At 37.0% G+C, this 20138-nt stretch overlaps 1 protein-coding gene across 1 annotated transcript; it reads left to right on the top strand.

The window, feature by feature from the left end:
* The first annotated feature begins 5806 nt into the window (after positions 1-5806).
* On the top strand, positions 5807-19746 carry LOC131770503 (wings apart-like protein homolog). The gene is made up of 19 exons (XM_059086220.2): positions 5807-6404; positions 6926-7006; positions 7589-7729; positions 8084-8149; positions 8403-8585; positions 8775-8856; positions 9662-9749; positions 10940-11003; positions 11316-11427; positions 11708-11820; positions 12511-12587; positions 13125-13258; positions 13573-13640; positions 14141-14188; positions 14885-15110; positions 16197-16355; positions 16465-16553; positions 16938-17033; positions 18170-19746. The coding sequence occupies exons 1-19, from the start codon at positions 5916-5918 to the stop codon at positions 18227-18229; spliced, it is 2376 nt and encodes a 791-aa protein (XP_058942203.2). The 5' UTR covers positions 5807-5915; the 3' UTR covers positions 18230-19746.
* The last annotated feature ends 392 nt before the right edge of the window (positions 19747-20138 follow it).

Below are 20138 nucleotides of genomic sequence, written 5' to 3'. Positions count from 1 at the left end.
CCTTTCTTAATAGCGAAATTCTGCGAGAGTGATTGTTATTGGTATTATCGGGCTGAAGGCGTCAGTTTGATGGATGTCGGTAAAGTCCTTGGCTGTCGGAGGTGTTTGATCGTGGGTGAACCTTTCACCGCAGACAAGATTCACTGGAGATTATTGGGCTTCAGAAAAGTTGATTCGATCTCGACAGCTTTCAAATGAAGAGTAATGAAACTAGGGCAAGCATTAATTGTGGCCGAAGCTCTGATCCGCTCGCTGATTTCGTTAATTCACTCTAATAAATAGCTTTTCCCTTCGCTGTGTGATAGCGCCTGACAGTTCGTGATCTTACTATCGCGCAGACTAAAATGGCGTTGCCAAGGGCAAGAAAATTGGGAGTTGCTTGAACTGACACTGACTGAGCGATGTGACAAGACCCATTTTTCCTGATACATTGCATAAAAAGCAAATTTATTTTAAAGAGGAACTCAGCTGCTATAGTATTTGCTCTGGATGCTAATTTCGACTTCAACTTGTTGAGGCAACAGAGAGCCGACTGTTAATGTGCAAATAGTAAAGCGCGTGTTATTAATTTCAAAGGACGCCAGATGCCGGGAGCTTCCTCCTCAATTTCTTTACACTTGAGTCTCATTCAAACCTACTTTTACTCGCCTGTTGTCCTAATTCCCGTTTTTCTATTTTCAGTTTCGATCACCTGTTTTTGAGTTATTTTGGTACAATCGTGTACCATTCTTTTGTTTAATTTCTTTTGTTTCCCCTTCGCCTTTTTCACACTTACCTGCCGTTCCGTTCTATCAAGTTTTCACTGCATTGTGTTAAGTTTTCCTTCCTACTTTCACCTAAAATCGAGGAAATCCACACGAACGCCTCGCTAATTTTCATACACACGAAGTCGCTCTTTTATTCATTTTCTTATCATTTCCTATGTGTCAGGATGAAAAAAAAAGAAAAAAAACCGACCACTGGTCTAGAAAAATAATATAAAATAAGCCTCTTCGACTTATTTCTCGTTGAAAAATATCCTATACCAATATTTCTTGATTTTGCGACACAAAAACTCTTCCGTGAATTTAATAAATTACATAAATATCGCTTATCACATGTCTATTTTTAACTGCTAGTGTAATGAGTTTTCTTTCGATCTGGATGAGTCAATAGTTGGGAAGTTTACATTCACGAAGAAAGGGAAATGTCAAAAGCCAACTATTAATTTCCCCTCTCCAGTTCTAGTGCTGTTGTATCGGCCAAATGATGTGGTATTAACTTGTCAAACAATAAACTTTGTAATATGCTTCGGACCAACTTTGCTCGAAATGGTAGCAAAAATCACTAATCAATTTACTCTTTTGAAAGCTTAAAATTTCGAGAAAGAAAACACTTTGAAAATATAAAGGAGAAATAAAAATGATAACATGCCATAATTGACAAAGGAAATTTTTGAAAGTTTTTTTGTATGTCGTTTTTAGCCTGACAATAGCGGAACACATCTGATCCAGCAAAAATATCAAGAATCCCAAGATACATTTTAAGGTTTGCCTCCGTTGCTTCTCAGTTTGACAGTGGGCCTCAATTTTTTAAACGAATTTACAATTTTTGCAGCGACACGTAGCACTCGAAACTGAAGCAAAAAAAATACTTCAGAGAGAAACTGATCAAAAACTTACACGGCAACGGAACTTATGACTCAAAGATCATACTTTCGAAACGCAGGCTGGTAACCTTGAAAATCCACAATCGGTGGAAATCGCTAACGCGCATGAACTGGTTTCGTGTATGGCATAGCCGATTGAATTTTTTGGGTCTTATGTCGTTGTTCTTTGGCGACAAGGTGCAAGTGGAAAAGCACCTGATAAGGAAATCTCTAGACCGGCTGGCGACAGCTTGACAGACACAAGTTAACAAGGAAATCGCTATCAAGTGGATCTGTTCGATAGCGGCAAACGTAAGCAGATTTCTCTCCTTGTTGATATCGACTTGTCACTGATGAATGCGTGTGCCCTGCGCGATATAAAATGTCAAGGTCCGGGCGCATCACATCTTGTCTCAAGACATTGTGGCACCGCAAACTGAAACATGTCACGGTATAACATGGATCATTTGTCACTATAAAAGCTGTAAAATCGAAATAACATGCTGGTTAATGAGAAGAATTGTTATCGCGTCTATCAACGGCCTCTCGGCTCTGGATCTTCCCACGCGTGAAATTACCGCATTACCCGCGTGTTTCACGTGGGATACATTTCGCTCGAAAAGAAATCTGTGACATGCACCATAACTCAAGTTCTTTTAGAATCGCATTGAGGTAAAATCTTAATGATTTATTGTTAAGTGAAATCTGACAGAATTTGGGTTTAATAAAGAATACCCCAATTTGTCATTTTTCACTTATGACTAAGTCCAGATAAATTATGACTTCCATCCCATTTATTTGCACTAATTGAGGATTTCACTGCAAAGATACTCTCATTGCTTACTGCATGGAACTCTACAAGGAGGGAGAAAGAGAGGCAAACAGTAAGAGAAGCGAGCGGCCAAGCATAACATGAAGGGATGGACAGCCTTGTCTGGCCTGAGGCTGAACAATACCTTAACCCTTTCACTCCCAAGATCTCATCAGTAATTCTCCTTACTGTCTGCCATACAGTTCTAGTGATGTTTGTTTGGAGAATTTGGTATTGGATCAACTTGTATTCCCTTAATTTCTATTTTCTTTATTCTCATCACTTGTCTGCTTGATATTGTATTGACATGGTGAGGAGAAATTCAGTCTTGGTCACTCATGGGAGTTAAAGGGTTAAACCTTTAACACCTACGAATGACAAAGACCGAATTTCTCCTTACATAATATTGATGCAATATCAGATTAAAGAAAAGTATCAATTACAATATTATTAGTTTATCAAGAGATTACAAATTCCTTTAGTTGACCCAATACTAAATTCTCCGAACCAACATCATCGGAATTGTATGGCAGGCAGCAACGACAATTACTATTGAGATCGTTACTGATAAATCATCAGAGAATCGTTAAGGAAACGATTAAAGGGGTGAATTGATTTAGAACTCATCAGTGACACTGCGACGGTCAACCAGACTATGCAATCATTGTACACTAATGTGATTAATAATAATAATAATAATTTATTTCTATAGCGCATTTTCCTAACGCCCAAATGCGCTTTACAGTGTCAAATTATCATAACCTATAATTAAATAAAAATTTAAAGTCTAAAAATATGCTTGTCGAAAAAGATAGGTCTTAAGCTTAGCTTTAAAAATAGAGACAGATGTGCTGCTTTTAATTTCAAATGGAACCGAGTTCCAGAGGTAAGGTGCGCACACTGAGAAAGATTAAGAAAGAGACTGTGCAAAACGTGGCTTTGGACGGCGTATTTCGTATGGCGGAAAAAAGCAATTAATAATTACAACTAATACAATGTTAGATGTATTGATAAAAGGATCTTCGGAATACTGAAATAAACTCGTTGGGAAGAGTCCCAGTGTGAAGGTCAAAGACATACTGTTTGTTTCATAAATGTTTGGAATAAACGATTCTATACTCCGTTATATAAAGATCTTTCTAAACACTCACATGCATGCACAACCCACAATTCCTCCATTCGCTGTGACGAAGGGCTAACCCTCGAAACGTTAGCTTTGAAACTCTAACGGTGGCCAATTCACATTATCAACTCAGTTGATAATACTAAATTACCCTTTCTAAATTTAGTTTGATCACATTGTATTTTCAAAAGAAGCCGTTTGACAGGATATTTTAACCTCTTGTTTTGTATTTTTGTTAAACTATGTTCTCAGCTTTCAACACCAGCCTTACCTCTAGACTAATTTATAGATGGCCTCTCCGCCGACGGAAATTTAATTTCCGAGACGAGATTATGTAGGCTACGCTAAATCTGATGTTCTAAATAAAAACAAAGTCTATTGGCGTGATGAAAAGCATTCTGTCAAATAACAAAACACATTGGCGTAGCAAGAAGTTTGTTAATGAAAATAACTTTGTTAAGGAAGGGATTCAGTCAAATTATCTGGAAAAAATTCACAGCGCTGACGTCCCGCGAAACGGACAAAAGTTAAATAATGATTTTAGAGGAAGCAACACATCACAGCTGGCAATCTTATTGTCACTCCCATGGCGAAAAACTGTCAAACAGCACCCAGAACAAAGATATTTTAAAAGTATTGTGATGTTTCTGCGAAGCGTTTGATAATTGAGCACTCCTCGGTTGGGGGACTGGATCGTCGTAAATTCACTTATAAATAGTTTACATGACATGCGGGTTATACTTTAGCATCTGGCTAGATATGTTACTGAAAACAACTTCGTAATTAATTAAATAAATACAAAAGTAACAAGAAGAACAACAGGAAAAAAAAAGGAAAAACGGCCCGCACTTATGTTCAGCATGTTTATGTTTTCTGTCACGCTTTGCGTTACTTTCATGCGCGTCTAGCATGTTGGGAATTTTTATTGCGAGGTTAGTGTAAAAGATTTCTCGTTTCAGCGAGAATGTTTTTCAATATTAAAAACATGCTTACACTGTAGAAGAAGGCCTTATCTTCGAAGATACATCTTTGATTACGGGACATGACTGAGGGATCGAAACACATGGTGATTCGCAGGGCAAGTTTGAATCAGTAGGAAAAAGAAACGATTATTTGGTAACGCAACCCGGTGCTCGCTTACTCTTCAAACTTCCTGACTGTATTGAGCTTGAATGAATGAGTCTTACGGGTTAGTTAGATGAAAATAATGGAGATGAAGCTACAATTTAGAAGAGAAACCCATGAATCATGTGGCTTCGTTACTCGTTCTAGCGATTTCATTAAACACTCAAACACATACAAAACCGCCCGTTACTCGTACACTGAAGTGTTGAAATCTGCATTCCAACTCAAAACAATCAAAGTCAAAGCATGAAACGTTTCATTTCACTCTGCACCAAAGTAAGTATATTCCTTTTTCAAATAAATTAGGCTCAAATTTGGATGATAGTACGGCTTTATTAGCCTAATCCAGCTCAGTAGTGCACTGCACTCATGTTTTGATTTCGCTCACCAAGTCTTTGACAAATAGCTTATCCGATTTCAGCTTAAACATATTAAAAATCTTACCTATTAATGATTTTCCGGGATGAAGTTTTCGTCCACCACAGACACCTCAAGAGGTTGATAGTTTTTTGCTCTTTTTTCCCAAAATTTTCCTAAACTTGACAAAAACTGGCGAGTGAAATAGTCCTCTACAACAGTGGTGCACCCGCGTTTTCGTCGTGAAATTCATTCTCATTCCCAAGCTCCAAGGGATTTTGGTCACATGGTGACAAGAGGCTTTTATGGAGCATGGGGTTATTAAGATCGATCACACCGTACGATGGGAGGGAGGACTTGGAGCAAGTAAAGCAGGAAAGAGGTACACAATTATGCATTAATAGGAAAGTTTTGCCGATTGCGAAAATAAATTATGCAGAATTTGTGACTCGGAAAACAGTCATCCACTTACTGACAGTAAACTTTTGGTACCGCCGAAATATCAATAATTTTGCGTGAGACTAACTCTCCGTTTTCGTGTTTTGAAACTAATCTCACTCTTTCATGCTGGAGAAAACTATTCTGATACTCGAGGAGATTTGAAGGAGATGCTGTACCACCTCTCCTGTGACGAAGAGCAAATTTTGATCGATAACTCAATATTGAGGACGCAGTGCGAGCCTGTCTATTTTTTTCGCGCCATAAAAGTTTAGAAATGACAGCGGCTTTTACAACAATAATATGCGCAGTTTGCTTCCCGGTAAATTATGAATTTGAGAGAGGGAGACTATATGCGTGTAAATTTCGTTATGATTTCACGCGAAATTTTCGTTTGATTGCCTCTAAACAAGTTTTGTGACCAAGATAAACTCATGCCGAAATACGGCACCAAGACATACAGCCGTAATCGCGCCAAAGAATCAAAACTTTCCAAGGAATTTGATGAGATTCAACAGAGTGAGAATTCGGATGCGAACGTTACATTAGGGCAGAACACGTTCTCAAGAAGAACGTCCAGGAAGTCTCCGTGGGCTAGAACAAGTAGAATAATCGAAAGCAATGCTGGTCTGATAAAGGCAGGAAATATCGATTCATCAAAGACAAGCAAACGGCGAAGATTAGGCACGATCGATGAGAAAGACCCGTATGCTTTCGACGAAGATGACGTGACGATTTCACACTCACAGAAGAGTGCTTTGCAAAGTAACACTATCGTACCAGAGAAACAAGCGATCGCGCCAGAAGTTACCGATAAAAGTACTGATGATGAAGCTTATAGCAGCTCTCAAGAATTTAGTGAAAATTCATCCCAAGGAGGCGAGAAGAGGGGCACTTATACTTACAGAAAGAAGCTCAGTTCGGTAAGGTCGTAAACATGTTTTTATCTCCAAGGGCTACCAAAAAGGAAATTTTCCTCACAGTATCAGTACACTTTTTAGCTGTAGGGGGTAATCACAAGGGAGAGAAATATCTATTATAGAATATTTGTTGATCTAACATCAAATTCTCAGCCTTTGAATTTAAAGAAGTGTCAGGCGTGACAGTGTGATCATAAAGAATTGATTTTTAGGTCTTGGGGTTGAAAGGGTAACCGACTCTGTACTACTCATTTGGCCTGAGTATTTTCTTTGCTTCATATTTAAACATAGATATCACATGATGAAAGTCAATCCTTTTTGTCATAATGTAATTTTTAATTTTTTTCTGTCTTCTACACATTTTTTTGTCTATTTGTTTTGATGATTTGGATTCTATGGAACTTGAAAACAAGATCCTGTGTGCAGAAACTGATATTAAGTGTTTCTCAGTAGTTTCAATTTTGATACTCAAAAAACAGGTGCTTTATTAAGTGATTAATGCTCTTCTTGATTTCACTTTGCAGTCACCTTTTAAGAGTTTTCTGAAGAATAATGACAAGTCTCTATCACCAAAGAAAGACAAATTAAGAAGACTCTCAGCCTTGGTAAGATTTTTTATTTTTGTTTGGAGAGGAAAGAGTGCATGAATAGAAAGGGCATAAGTGAAGGGTTTAGAACTTGTAAGGAGGGTTGTGCCTCTCTCATAGTGTGACAAGGTTTGAAAATGATCCCTCTATGAAAAGAAGACCAGGCTTTTTCTCAGGCAAATTTGCCGGATGATCACAAATGGAAAACACTAAGAAAATTTCTGTGGCCTACAGTATATTAACAGTTGAGTGTTTTATGATATGATGTAAAGTTAGGTGTAGGAAGTTTAATAATGTTTTTTAAAGTCTTAAAGAATTAAATAATTTTATTTATTGGCTCCTTTAAGGCTGTTATCTTTGTTCAAACAGATTTAGGTAGGTCAGTTCTCAATTCCCCCTTTTAAAGTGTGATAACATTAAGGAAGCGTAATGATATCCATCTGTGAAAACTATTTTTGAAGAAAAGGATAGCTTAGGATACCCAGAGACTAGATGGTCCACAAATGATTTTACTGCTGTTCTCCCAGAGATAGTATTAATGATAATAAATGGTCCAGCCATGATATAGTGAGGTCAATCTAAAGCATAGTTTTTTTAAAGCCCACAAGTGCTGATTTTAGTGAAGAGTCACAGGATGAAGTACCCTCAGATGCCCCAAGTCTTGCTCCAGCTGTGTGTCTACCACAGAAAAAAGATACTGATTCTCCAAGTGCAATCAGAGTTAAAAGAACCGATAAACCAGTAGGTCTTTGTCTACAAGCATACTATGTTTTGTTAACACTCATCAGCTGGACAGTGATTTTATCCATTGGATAGTGTTATCCACCCTATGAACAACTAGGTCCTGCTCAAATGTAAGTTGAGTGGTCCTGGCAACTTGATTCAAAATAAAGGTTTCATAAAAACTTCAAAGATTGAGGCTTGAGTCAATTTTTTTAGATGTTTGGGGCTGTTCACATATTCTTGCCAATTTTTGTGATTTTCATTCCTGATTTTTCTAAGTCTTCACCTGTGTCAAATCTATTAGATTTTGAAATCCTTCAAGGTTTCCGATGCCTCAAATCAGTTTGATAAATGTTGTCTACTCTGCTATAGCTTTTCACAGTAGTGAGGAATGTCAAACAAGTCCATGAATGTCTGGAGTCAGGAGAAGACCAGCAGGTAAGCTTTTTGTTTAACTTTCTCTCAGTTTCTCTGCCCTCAAGTGAAAAAAGAAAAAAAAAAAAAAAAAAAAAAACCAGCAACAATGTTAAGTACCAGATATCTTAAATTGGATGCAGAGTTGAGAGTTGGAGCTTCCTTTTGCAGCATTCATTCTAAGGCTGTGTTTTGCTGTATATGTAATGCACCCTGCTTCCCTTATAAAATTAAGTGATATCATTTTGATGTAGAAATGAATACACTTTCGTTTCAGTTTTTTGATGATGTAGAGTACCTTCTGGATGGTCTCAATGAGACTCGTTCAATTTCCACCCGCTGTGTCAGTGCTCTGGATTTTGCATCACACTGTGCTCAACCCTCTTTCAGAGTGAACCTTCGGGCCCATGGCATGGGACCTAAAATATTTTCAGCTCTTCAAGATGCACCTTCAGATAAGGTAGGGTTTTGTTTCAGTCTTATGTACAATTTACTTAGTTAAATGTAATACTCAAAATTATTAAGATGTTCTTTTCTTTGCTGTAATTTGCTCAGTACTCTTATTTTATCAATCCCTTCTATACCACTACTGCTCTTAGAGGAAAAAGTTGTGAATACTTTCCATCTTAACTTCTCTGATCATTTGTAGTGCTTGGCGCTTTGTACATCAGCGATTACCTTGATGTTATCTCAGGATCGTCAAAATGCTGACTTGGACAGATCCGTTCTTGGTAAGAATTTTATGTTTTTGGGTGTAAATTCTGACAGTACATTTAATTCCATAGCTGTATATAAATCAAGCAAGGTTTATCTAATTTGTGCATGATGGTGTATAGTGATAAGGTAATGCCATTCTGATGGTATTGATCCCAGTTTCAGCAACAAGGGGGTTTTGTTGCTCCTCCTCTGTATGGGATGCCTAGATGTCCATTACAGATTTCCTCCCTTATATTTCACTAGTATTGTCCTTCAATCACCAGTGATACTTCAGTTGATTGAGTTAGTAGTTCAAGGGTTTCTGGTTCTCAGTGGTCTACCACTGTCTGGTCTGCAAGCAGGGTTCGTACAGGTCCTGGAAAACCTGGAAAGTCCCAGAATCTTATTTTTGATATTTTCATAGACTGGAAAGTCATGGAAAAAGACTACAGGTCCTGTAAAGTCCTGGAAGTCTGCTCAACTCAAGCAATAAAGTTTTTAGAATTTATGTTTAGAGAAATTTATGTAGACTCTAGGGGTTGATTTTGAAATCTTAGGGATTAAAGGGTTTTTAAGTGAAATTTTGAGTCCTATAAAAAAATCAGTCTGAATCCTGGAAAAGTCCTTGAAATATGTTTCTGAAAAAGAGTACAAACTCTGTGCAAGACCTCTTACTGCTGTCTGTTCAGCTTGCAAGCTGGCTCTTGTGGTGGGATTTTGCTTTATAGCCTGTTTTCTGTGCACATCGGCAGTCCCTCATGGAAATAATTATTGAAACTCCTGAGTAATGCTGTATAGTGTATGATACTTGAATTGATCCTAAACTTATTTACTTTCCAGAACTAATGATGAAACTCCTAGCTGTGGACAGTAAGAACAAGCAATCAAAATCACTGAAGGATTACAATAAATATGTCACCAAAGTGCGGTTAGTGCGCCTTACATGAGGAAACATAACCTTCATTTGTAAATATTGCTTAAAATAAGCAATTTTCAGTGAAGTATCAAAAGCTATCCTGAGTGACAATGGGTTTTTACCTTGTGTTTAATGATGACAATTGAGATGAAAAACTTGATTTGTGGTGCTCTGTCACTCAGTCATTAATGTTAAAACCAACTGCAACTCATAGCTAGTCACTCACGCTCTCCTGCAAGGAAAAGAAGAGGTGTCGTTGGCTCTTTGTAATGTATCCTTTGTTTGTGAGTGGGTATTGCTATTAATAATGAGTATAGGAACAAGCAGAGTCCAATTTGGTCAGTAATCATATGAGTGGTTAACAAAATCGGATGACCGGGAGTCCTATTTGTAAATCACGAGTATGATTACAGAAAGAATTGGATGACATGAAGTCCTGTTACCAATTAATCAAAACTATGACAAAATTTGATAAAGAATCTATACATCAGTTATATGTATTCATAAAAAAAAAGCATCAGTTAACTCGACAAAATGCAAGACAATAGTATGCACACATGATGCGTTCTGTCCACTTACACAAGCATGACATGTGAACTGTCCCTTTAACTGTCCTATTACACTGTCCAATGGGCCATTTTACAGTTGTGTACTTAGTTGCCAAGCCTTTGATTTGGAGTGAGGCTGAAGGTGACCTTGTTGGGATAGAGACTAAATTCAATTAGCTTGATAACAAAGTAATTTGCATTTGAAAAGCAGCAAGGCTTGTATCATAACAAGGTCACCCTTTGCCTCATTCCTGTTCAAAGGCTTGGCAACCAAGCATACAACTGTAAAATGGACTACTGCAAACATGACACATACACTGTCTTATTAATGCTCAAATTGGGCTTGTGAGAACCAATCACATTCAAGAATTTTGTTATAGTTTTGATTACATTGGTCATGGTACTATCTAAAGCCTTCATCAAAATGATCAGTTACAAATGTAACTCAGTGTGACTTATCATGTACTTTCTACTCCTACATGATTGTTAACAAAACATTTTTAAAGAGCTCTTTCCTTCTTAAGCATATGCTTCAATGAGTCAGGGTCATTGTGCATCTGCTGATATTTGGGGTTCTGGTACAATTTTGTATCAATTGTGTTTTCTTTTAAGAAGGTTGGTTTACCCCAAACCTCAAAATCATTTTCATTGTAGGACTTTACTTGAAAAGCAAAGTGCCTCTGAGGAACTACTTGAAATGGGAGATGATGACATAAATGTAAGTTATTTGAATTAACATCATAAATGCTTTTAACCCTTTAACTCCCAAGATCTGATTGTTAATTCTCCCATCTAGCTGCTACACATTTCCTCATAATTTAATTTTGAGAATTTGGTGTTTGATCAAGATAACAACTTCTACCTGATAAGTTTGAGTATTCTTGTTACCTGTTTGTTGGATAATGTAAGGATATTATTGGGAGAAGTTTCATGTTGATCACTTCTGGGAGTTAAAGGGTTAATTATTATAGTTTATTTGATATATTTTATCTTTTCCTCTAATGCTGAGCCAAGGTTATGTTTTCCACAGCCTGCCTCACTCGTGTGTGAATCTATGCTCTCCCTGGCATCCCAGAGAATTGGGGAATGGTTTAAAGAAGAAATAAGAGTCCTGCAGGGACTGGATCATATAATGAACACAGGTTAGAGCGGATTTACATAGTTGTAATTTTTGCACATTGTTGGTTATAGAGTCACAAAAAGCAACAGAAGAAAGTGAAAACAAATTTTTTAATTGAAAAACAAAGATGAGTACCAGTTGGATTCAGATTCTGCCTATGGTTATAACAACAAATAAATAAATCAGTTATAAGTTCATTATGGCAGGATCCCTTGTCACTATGTAAGTGGACTTACTGGGTATTTGAAAAGTTAATTTACTTTGAAGTATATCACACCTTTTTTTTCCTATATTTTGATTAGCAATTCAAATTATTGATGAGCTTTTAACAAGACATGTGAATGGCAAATTACATGAGGGAGTGTCAATAGCAAAGCTCAAAAAGCTAACAAGATGCATGAGGCTTCTGGAGAATGTGAGTTGTCATATATGTTACAGTGTTCTTATGATTTTTACTTGATTATCCCATGATCCATTAGCTGATATTTACCCACCTAAAACCTGTGATTAGCAAGTTAAGGTCCTATCTCTTGGGACTGACTAAGATACAATTTTTCCTACTGTATTAATATATCATGAAACAGATACAGTAGATGATTGGAATTAACCCTTTAACTCCCATGTGAGACCAAGACAGAATTTCTCATCACAATATCAAGCAGACAAGTGATGAGAATAAAAAAAAATATTAATAAGGGGATTATTAGTTGATCCAACACCAAATTCTTCAAACTAACATCACAAGAACTTTATGGCAGACAGTAAGGGGAATTACTTATTACTTATTACTTAAAGGGTTAAGGAAAATATAAACAAGGAAATACCAGTAATATTTCATTCAGCACCAAATACTCAATTTTTTTTTTTTAAGGACATTTTCTTAACCAGAGCAATTTTATTTTTCTTAAGTTAAAGTTATTATATTGCCATTACTTAGAGGGTAAAAATTAAACTGGTACATTAAAAAATTTTAAACCAACCAACTAGAGGAAACTATATTTTAATAGCATATAAGGGATCTTTTTTTTTTTCAATTTTGTTTCCTTTTTTAACTTTGATAAGTTAACAAACTTCCAATGATTATTTTTTCTAATTTCCACTGCAGGTTACAATCCAGAATTTGAATAATCAAAAGTATATGATTCAGTATGAAAAAGGGTCATTTGTGACAAGCCTTGTCAGGTAAATAAGCATCCAAGTATCAATTCTTCTTCATAGTAAGTTCACCCCTTAGACCTGGGAACCAATTCTCCGACTCATTTATTGGCTAATACAAATATTGCAACAAAAAGACTTGAGTTAGAGCTGACGAGGGGCCATTTTTGTTGTGTTTCAGGACAAGAGAGTTCCCTTTTGCAAATCATTGCTCCATAAAGGACCATAAATTGTCCAGAAACTGGAAAAAATGCTATAGGGAAAAGGGAGGGGTGAAGCATTCCATTTGTCTCATTATACTTTTGGTTGAGCTGTTGAGGGGCCATTTTTGTTGTGTTCCAGGAAATGAGAGTTCCCTTTGCAAATCATCTCTCCATAAAGAGTCATAAACTGTCCATAAACTGGACAAAATACTATGGGGGGGGGGGGAGTTGAAAGTAGTGAAGCATTCCATTATATCTCATTATACTTTTTGGCTGTAGGCCTTTAAACCATCAGGTAAAGTTATACTGTCATGATTAATTTTGTCCTAGGGCACAATCATGTTTTGATTTTTTATTACAGATTGTTACAAATGTGCCTTAACACACTCAACAATGGTGTCTCATCAAAGAAAGCCAAGAAAAAACCTGATGAAGTGTTTCAAGACTGCTTCTTTGGCATTCTCAAAGTTTTTCTCAATCTTACCCACAACTTTGGTAAGATTCTTTGTCATTATGAAGTGTACAGTTCTCGTGATTATTAAGTGATCTGGTCCTTGATTAGGACTCCTCAGTTAACCCTTTACACCCTTACATCAGTATGCAAGTTCTCCATACTGCTCTTTATACATTTCCTATGTTACTTACGAGGAGAATTTGTCTATTAGTCAATAGTGTTTTGAGTTTGTGATCATTTCCTTTGTTCTCCTGACCTTAGTGTTAGATTCAGGGGTGATATTGTAAGGAGAATTTAGGTGCTACTGATTCATAGGTGTTGAAAGAAAAGTAACATTTTTCTTTTTGTGCTCCAGAGAGAGGATGTTCCTGCATTGGGCAACAGGAAGGCTTCTTATCATCACTTCTTCTGACTGTTTTACAGGTACAATACGTAGCAGAAGTGTTAGATGCCAAGGCCTAATATTTAGCACCCTGGACATGGCTTTGAGAAGTGTAGATTTTAGTGGTGATTGGATCATTGGGTTTTGTTCTTGGGAAATGCACCATACATTCACAAAGTCTCTCCCCAACTAGTAATTTGAATGAATAGCAGATAATTGTCAGTCTGACTTCTAAGGGTAATTTCCCTCCCCTCCTCCCCCCCCCCCCTTAGCATTTGGGAAGGACCCCCAGACAGCTCATAGATGCCCATTGATACTCCTGGATAGGGCTAGACAGCATGTGAATAAAGTGTTTTGCTAAAGAACACAAGGCAGTAACCTCAGCCACAGTTTAAACCTACACAGATCTTACTATGCCAGTTCATGCACACCTATGCATTTCATGTGGAGGAAATATAATGATTTTCTTCAAAATAGAAATTCAATGGCAACCTTTTAAGTAGAAAAAACTAACTGTACAATAATTTTTTCACCTTATTAGCTGCCCCAGTTTGTTTCAGAGAGCAAGAGATTTGATCTTCTTGTCCTGGTGAGTGAGTATGAATTGCATTTTTCAGTGCTAAATGTAAACTAGAAAATTGAAGGTGTTGATTCCTTTGAGAGGCTATTAAAAACTCTGTGCAAGTTTCAAGTGCTTCATTGTATATGGAAGGGCTTCAGTGACATTGCCAGTCACAAGAAAACCAGAATAAAACTGGTTGCAAGGGGAAAAAATCTCAGTAACCCCCCTTTGAAAATGAAAATTTTGACAAGTTAGACCAATTAGGTTTTTAATTATCCCTTTCAGCCATTATGGAAGCCTTTGGTTGACAATAATTAGAGATTAGTAGGATTTACAAAACCATACAATGTGTAATAGGCCATTTTACATTTGTGTACTTAGTTGCCAAGTCTTTGATTTGGAGTGAGGCTGCAGGTGACCTTGTTGTGATAGAGACCGGTATCTAGTTAGCATGATAACAAATTAATTTGCATTTGAAAAGCAGCAAGGTTTGTATCATAACAAGGTCACTCTTATCCTCATTCCTGTTCAAAGGCTTGGCGACTAAGCACACAACTGTAAAGTGGACTGTTAATGTTGTGTACATACACATTTTGGAAGAAGGTAATTTTTTTATCAGAATTTGGAGTGATATTTCCTGCTTTTATAGGTAATGCAGTAAACAATCCATGTAACATACATTAATCTTCAAGAGTTAAAATCATTGGCTATTTCCTTCGCTAGAGTTTGGAATTATTAATAAACCTGGTGGAGGACAGTAAGCAGAACATTGCCTCCCTGGTACAGCTGCGTACCTCCTCCCCCTGCCATGAAAGTCAAGATGACAGCCAAAACGTGACAAATCAGGGGGGGAAACTAAGCTCAACTGAAGCTCTTGTGCAGCTCTTTCTTATAAGAGAGGAAGCTGCCAGGAATACAGATGACATGACATCAGGTTTATCAACTGAAGGTACATAATTTAATATAATGCATTCTCAGAAAATGAGCCAGTCAAGGCTGTAATAGAACAAATTTATCTGTTAGTTGAGAGAAATATTTCAGCAGGTACATGTACAGGTATGAGCTGGTGTAAGATAAAAGTTTTTCATTTGTAGGTGTGATGTTTGGCATTTGTACAACATGCATACCGGTTAAAAAGATATTAAATAAATAATGAATTGAATTTAAGCAGTGGCACACCCATCCATATTGTCAATAGTTTCCAGGTTGAGCCAGAACTTAGTGTGTAGTTTCTTATAAAGAATGTAGACAAAAACATGTGGAATGGGGACAAAAGGCCTAACAAACTCCAGTTATGTGTGACAATAGGTGTGTAAATCAAAGGTTACTAACAGCATCAGAAAGCCAGCATTCTTGCCACCTGTGTAAGTTTATCTCTTTAACCCTTCAACCCTTGAGACTGACTAACATCTAATTTCTCCTCACAATATCACCCCTGAATCAAACATTAAGACCACAAGAATAATTGAGATGATCACCAATTTAAGAAGCTCCTGATTGTTGAACAAATTCTCCCTGTTATTACCACAGGAAATTAAGAGAGATCTTTGAGGAGAATACGAATACTTATGTTAGAGTGTAAAGAGTTAAGATTTGGATGATAGCTTAACTAGTTTGAGCAGTGAAATCTTGATACAAAATATTAGGATGGACCAGTGGATCGATGGAGCAATCAGTCTATTAAGGGTGGATTTTCAGGATTTTATTGAAAACTATATTGTGGTAATCTGAAGCTGCAATTGCAAAATTAAAGAGTATTAGAAATGAATCCCTTTCTAATAAAAAAAGCCAGATAAAGGGTAGCAAAATCTATATACCTTGTCAGGTATATAGATTTACAGTCACAAAGATAACCACTTCTAATTGAAAAAAGGCTCTTAAAAACACCCTAAACCATGTGTTACAAATACCAAAAAAAATGTGTTACATGTAAAAATCACATGAACTTAATGGCAAGATTAGGGTCCAATCTGTCGCAATTTCAGTAATGCAACAGAAGCGATATTAACAAGAAATAATTTTATTTTTTGTCCAGAGGAAAGTAGTCAGGAGTCATTTAAACCCACAAAGGATGGCATGGGATGGACTTTTGGTGAAGATATTGATGTTTCTGTTGATGAAGGAGATAAGAAATCTAATGATGCCCAAGAAGAGGAAGAAGAAATTGTACCCCTGGAGGTGCAGCTTGGGAAAGGTGAGGCCATTTTCTGGGTGGGGTTACATCTTACACCTAATAACAGAGTCTAACCATCTGGTTACCATGTCTTGTACAGTTTATTTATTTATTTATGTTGTTTGTACAGCATTGCAAAAAGCTGGAAAACACATGGAAGATAGTGTTGTGGCTGCATATGTTGCCCTTCTACTTGGATGTATAGTACAGGAAAATGAGGTAAGTGTAATACGTTATATTGAAATTGGTGTCTACATTACAGACAGAGATGTTTGAGGGTTCAGAAGTACTTATTCCAGACCTGATTGGATCATTATGTTGTATCCTTGGGCAAAACATTTAACTGTCCAGTGCCTCTCTCCATCTAGGAGTATAAATGGGTACGTGTACCAAAAAGCTCTCAGGGAAACATGATGAAATGCTGGGGGGTAACCAGATATGGACCATCATCCCATCCACAGAGAGTGTCAATACTCCTTGTTGCATCATGTTAAGGAAACTGTGATAACACCAACAAGATATGCAACATGGCTCAACTGCTCCCTATAACTTTGTTTTATTTTACAATAACTTAATTGTTAATTTTCTGTTATCGTTTATTAGGCAAACCAGTCTTTTGTAAGGAGTCTTTTACCTGATGGTGATTTTTCTCTTCTTATTAATGTATTGAGAAAATTCCTCCGCTTCATTAAGCTCACGGTAAGCAAGTAATAACACTACTCTAAGTGATAATGGTTGATTATGAAAATTATGTGGTTTCTGGAGCTTGCCTTACCTTTAACCCTTTACACCCCAACATCAGTATGCATATTCTCCACACTGTTCTTTATACATTTCCTGAGATGCTGACAAGGAGAATTTGTTTGCCAATCAAAAGGTTCCTTACCTGGTGATCATTTCCTCTATTCTCATGACCTTAATGTGTGATTCATAAGTGATATTGTAAGGAGAAATTAGATGTGAGTCACTTTTAGGGTTTAAAGGTTAAGAAAATGTCGCAATGTTCTGTAGAAAGTCTGTATTATAGCAGAGTTTGCAGAGTGTAGTCCCATAATTATACAAAATAGTAGTAACCCATCAAGCCGAAAAAAATTTGGATGCTACCTTTAACATGCGTGGTCAACTGTACCACAGGCACACCAACGCCACGGCTTTGTCCAGTAGTCCAGTGGTCAGAGCACTGGGCTCCAAGTTGGACAACCCAGGTTCTAGTCCTGGCCAGGGCAAGGCATTATGCCCTTGAGATGTGTGGGGAAAATAAATGCAAGCTCCACTTTTAGGCTTGGCTAAATCTATATATTATTACAGGTTTACTGCATTCCATAGATACATTAGTGTCTCTTGTTTGTGTCAAGATACAAAGAATGTTGACATCTTTACGCTTGTTTCATCTTAGAGTGACCAGCATCTAATTTCTCCATACAGTATCACCCCTGAATCACACATTAACCCTTTAACCCCCATGAGTGACCAGGACAGAATTTCTCCTTACAATATCAATACAGTATCAATCAGATAAGTGATGAGAATAAAGATAAATATAAGTCTGAGAATTTTCTAGTAGATCCAGAACCCAATTCTCAGAAGTAGCATCATAAGAATGGTATGGCAGACAGAAAGAAGAATCAAAAATGAGATCTTGGGCATGAAAGGGTTAGGATCATGAGAATTAAAAAACAACAACAACAACTAAAGAAGCTCAAGATTTTAAAACAAATTCTCCTTGTCAGCATCTTAGGAAATGTTTGAAGAATATGCATTCTGATGTTAGGGTGTGGGGAGTTAATGGTACATGTATAGTATATATACTAACTTTTTGTTTTTTATTCTTATAGAGTGGCACAAGTGGCCATGGAATTGAAAAAATTGTTAAAGTATTGGAAAGTTGCAAGTGAACCAAACAAGCCAAGTTGTTTTGGGAAACAGTAATGATTTACCACAGTAGTCTACTGTTTGTAAAGTGATGTACATTTTTTATTTCTACATAATTATCACCAGATGAAAATTAAATTCATATCCAGCACAGCACTTAATGAGACAAATTATTTACAATCTGGATCACTGTATATAAATAAGTTAATTTGTTCCTTTTTGTGCTCACTTGAGACACATGGGTTGATGATGTAAATTGTGCATGTCTCACTTGATTGCAAAGGATGGCTGTGGATAGGCTCTCATAAGATTAGCATGTGCACTGTAGATCAGCTTGCATTCCATACCAGTTCTTCCATATATTTCAATAAAGTTTGCATTGTCTCAACATTTCTCTGTCCCTTGGCAAGCATGTGTGGTATAGCCAACCATATTTTCAGAGTCCATCTTGTGTTATTTTTAATATTTTCTATATTATGGGTCTCTGCAAGAGAACACTAATGGTAGTGCTAATGCTATGGAGGAAGAAAAAATGGCAGGATCTGTGGCTCTGACCAATCCTTGCCTAACTTTGTGTTGGTACCCTTTAACTTAACTTGTTTCTTCATTTTTGTTTCGGTCACTGCATTCCTGGAACAGGCTAGAATTGGAACAACTTTGGAAAACAGGCCAACTAGGGTCCACCATGTAAAAGAGATGGGAAGCTAACAACAGTCACGGTTAACTCTCTGATGCCTGAGAGTGAATAGCATCTAATTTCTCTTAATAGTATCACCCTGAATTAATATTTTGGCTATGGGAATAAAGGAAATGATCACTAACTAAAGCAGCTCTTGATTGTTAAACAAATTCTTCTCATCAGCACCACAGGAGATGTACAGAAAACACAGTGGAGATTAAGCAAAGGTTTTAAAAATGCTACATAGAAGGAGTGCCATTCATGCACCCTGATTGGTCAGCTTTGGCCTGATTTACAGATATTATTCCATTCATGCACCCTGATTGGTCAGCTTTGGCCTAATTTGCAGATATTATTCCATTCATGCACCCTGATTTGTCAGCTTTGGCCTGATTTGCAGATATCATTCACCACCTTGTCCTAGATGAGACTAAATTGCACATCTAAAGCAAAATTTCCAACCATTTTACAGTAAATTGAAATTTAAACTAGTATTTTAGATCTTGTGTGGTGCATGCTTAACCCTTAAACCTAACTTCAGTTAGTGATCAAGACAGCATTTCTCCTACAATATCGAGCAGATAAGTGAATAAATATCAGTTAGGAGATTATTAGTTGATCCAGTACCAAGTTCTCCAAACTAATATCATGAGAGTTCTGAGGCATAAAGTAAAGAGAATTACAAATGAGATCTTGGGAGTGAAGGAGATGTAAGAAAGTGGCCCACCAACATAACATCCAACCCATTCATTAAAAATCTGTGCCAGCTCTTGATCAGCTGACTAATCAAATTCTTCCTATAATTCACCAGAATTAACCTAATTACCTTTGTAAAAGTGCCTTCTATAATAATAAACACTATGTATGCTAATTTATCGCGATTTTCTGTCCAGCAGTGAGTCCGTGACTTCAACGACACGTAGAAGCTGTTTCAAATTTGAATAAAATCCGTGAATGCCATACGATTTAATTTTTTACGAAGTTCACACCCTGCTCATCGTCGACTTTGTTGCGTGATGAGCCAGAGAACGCCCACCAATAACAAACCTTGGAAGCCAAAAAGAACCACAGCAAGAATCAACGCCACCGATACAATCGGTTCGACGACATTTTGTCCCAAATTCCATCGAGGAAAACCGGCGGAAATCAGTCGATCGTTAAGTTGATCAAAAATAGAACCCCCTCGTTGGACTGGAGGGTAGTTTTGGTTCTGTGATCCCTGTGTTCGTTGGTGTTGCTGTTCTTGTTGTCTT

This window comes from Pocillopora verrucosa, chromosome 5, assembly GCF_036669915.1.
Source record: "Pocillopora verrucosa isolate sample1 chromosome 5, ASM3666991v2, whole genome shotgun sequence".
In the NCBI taxonomy this organism is placed as follows: Eukaryota; Metazoa; Cnidaria; class Anthozoa; order Scleractinia; family Pocilloporidae; genus Pocillopora; species Pocillopora verrucosa.
The sequence above is the reverse complement of the archived record's forward strand: the minus strand, read 5'-3'. Positions and strand labels throughout refer to the sequence as shown.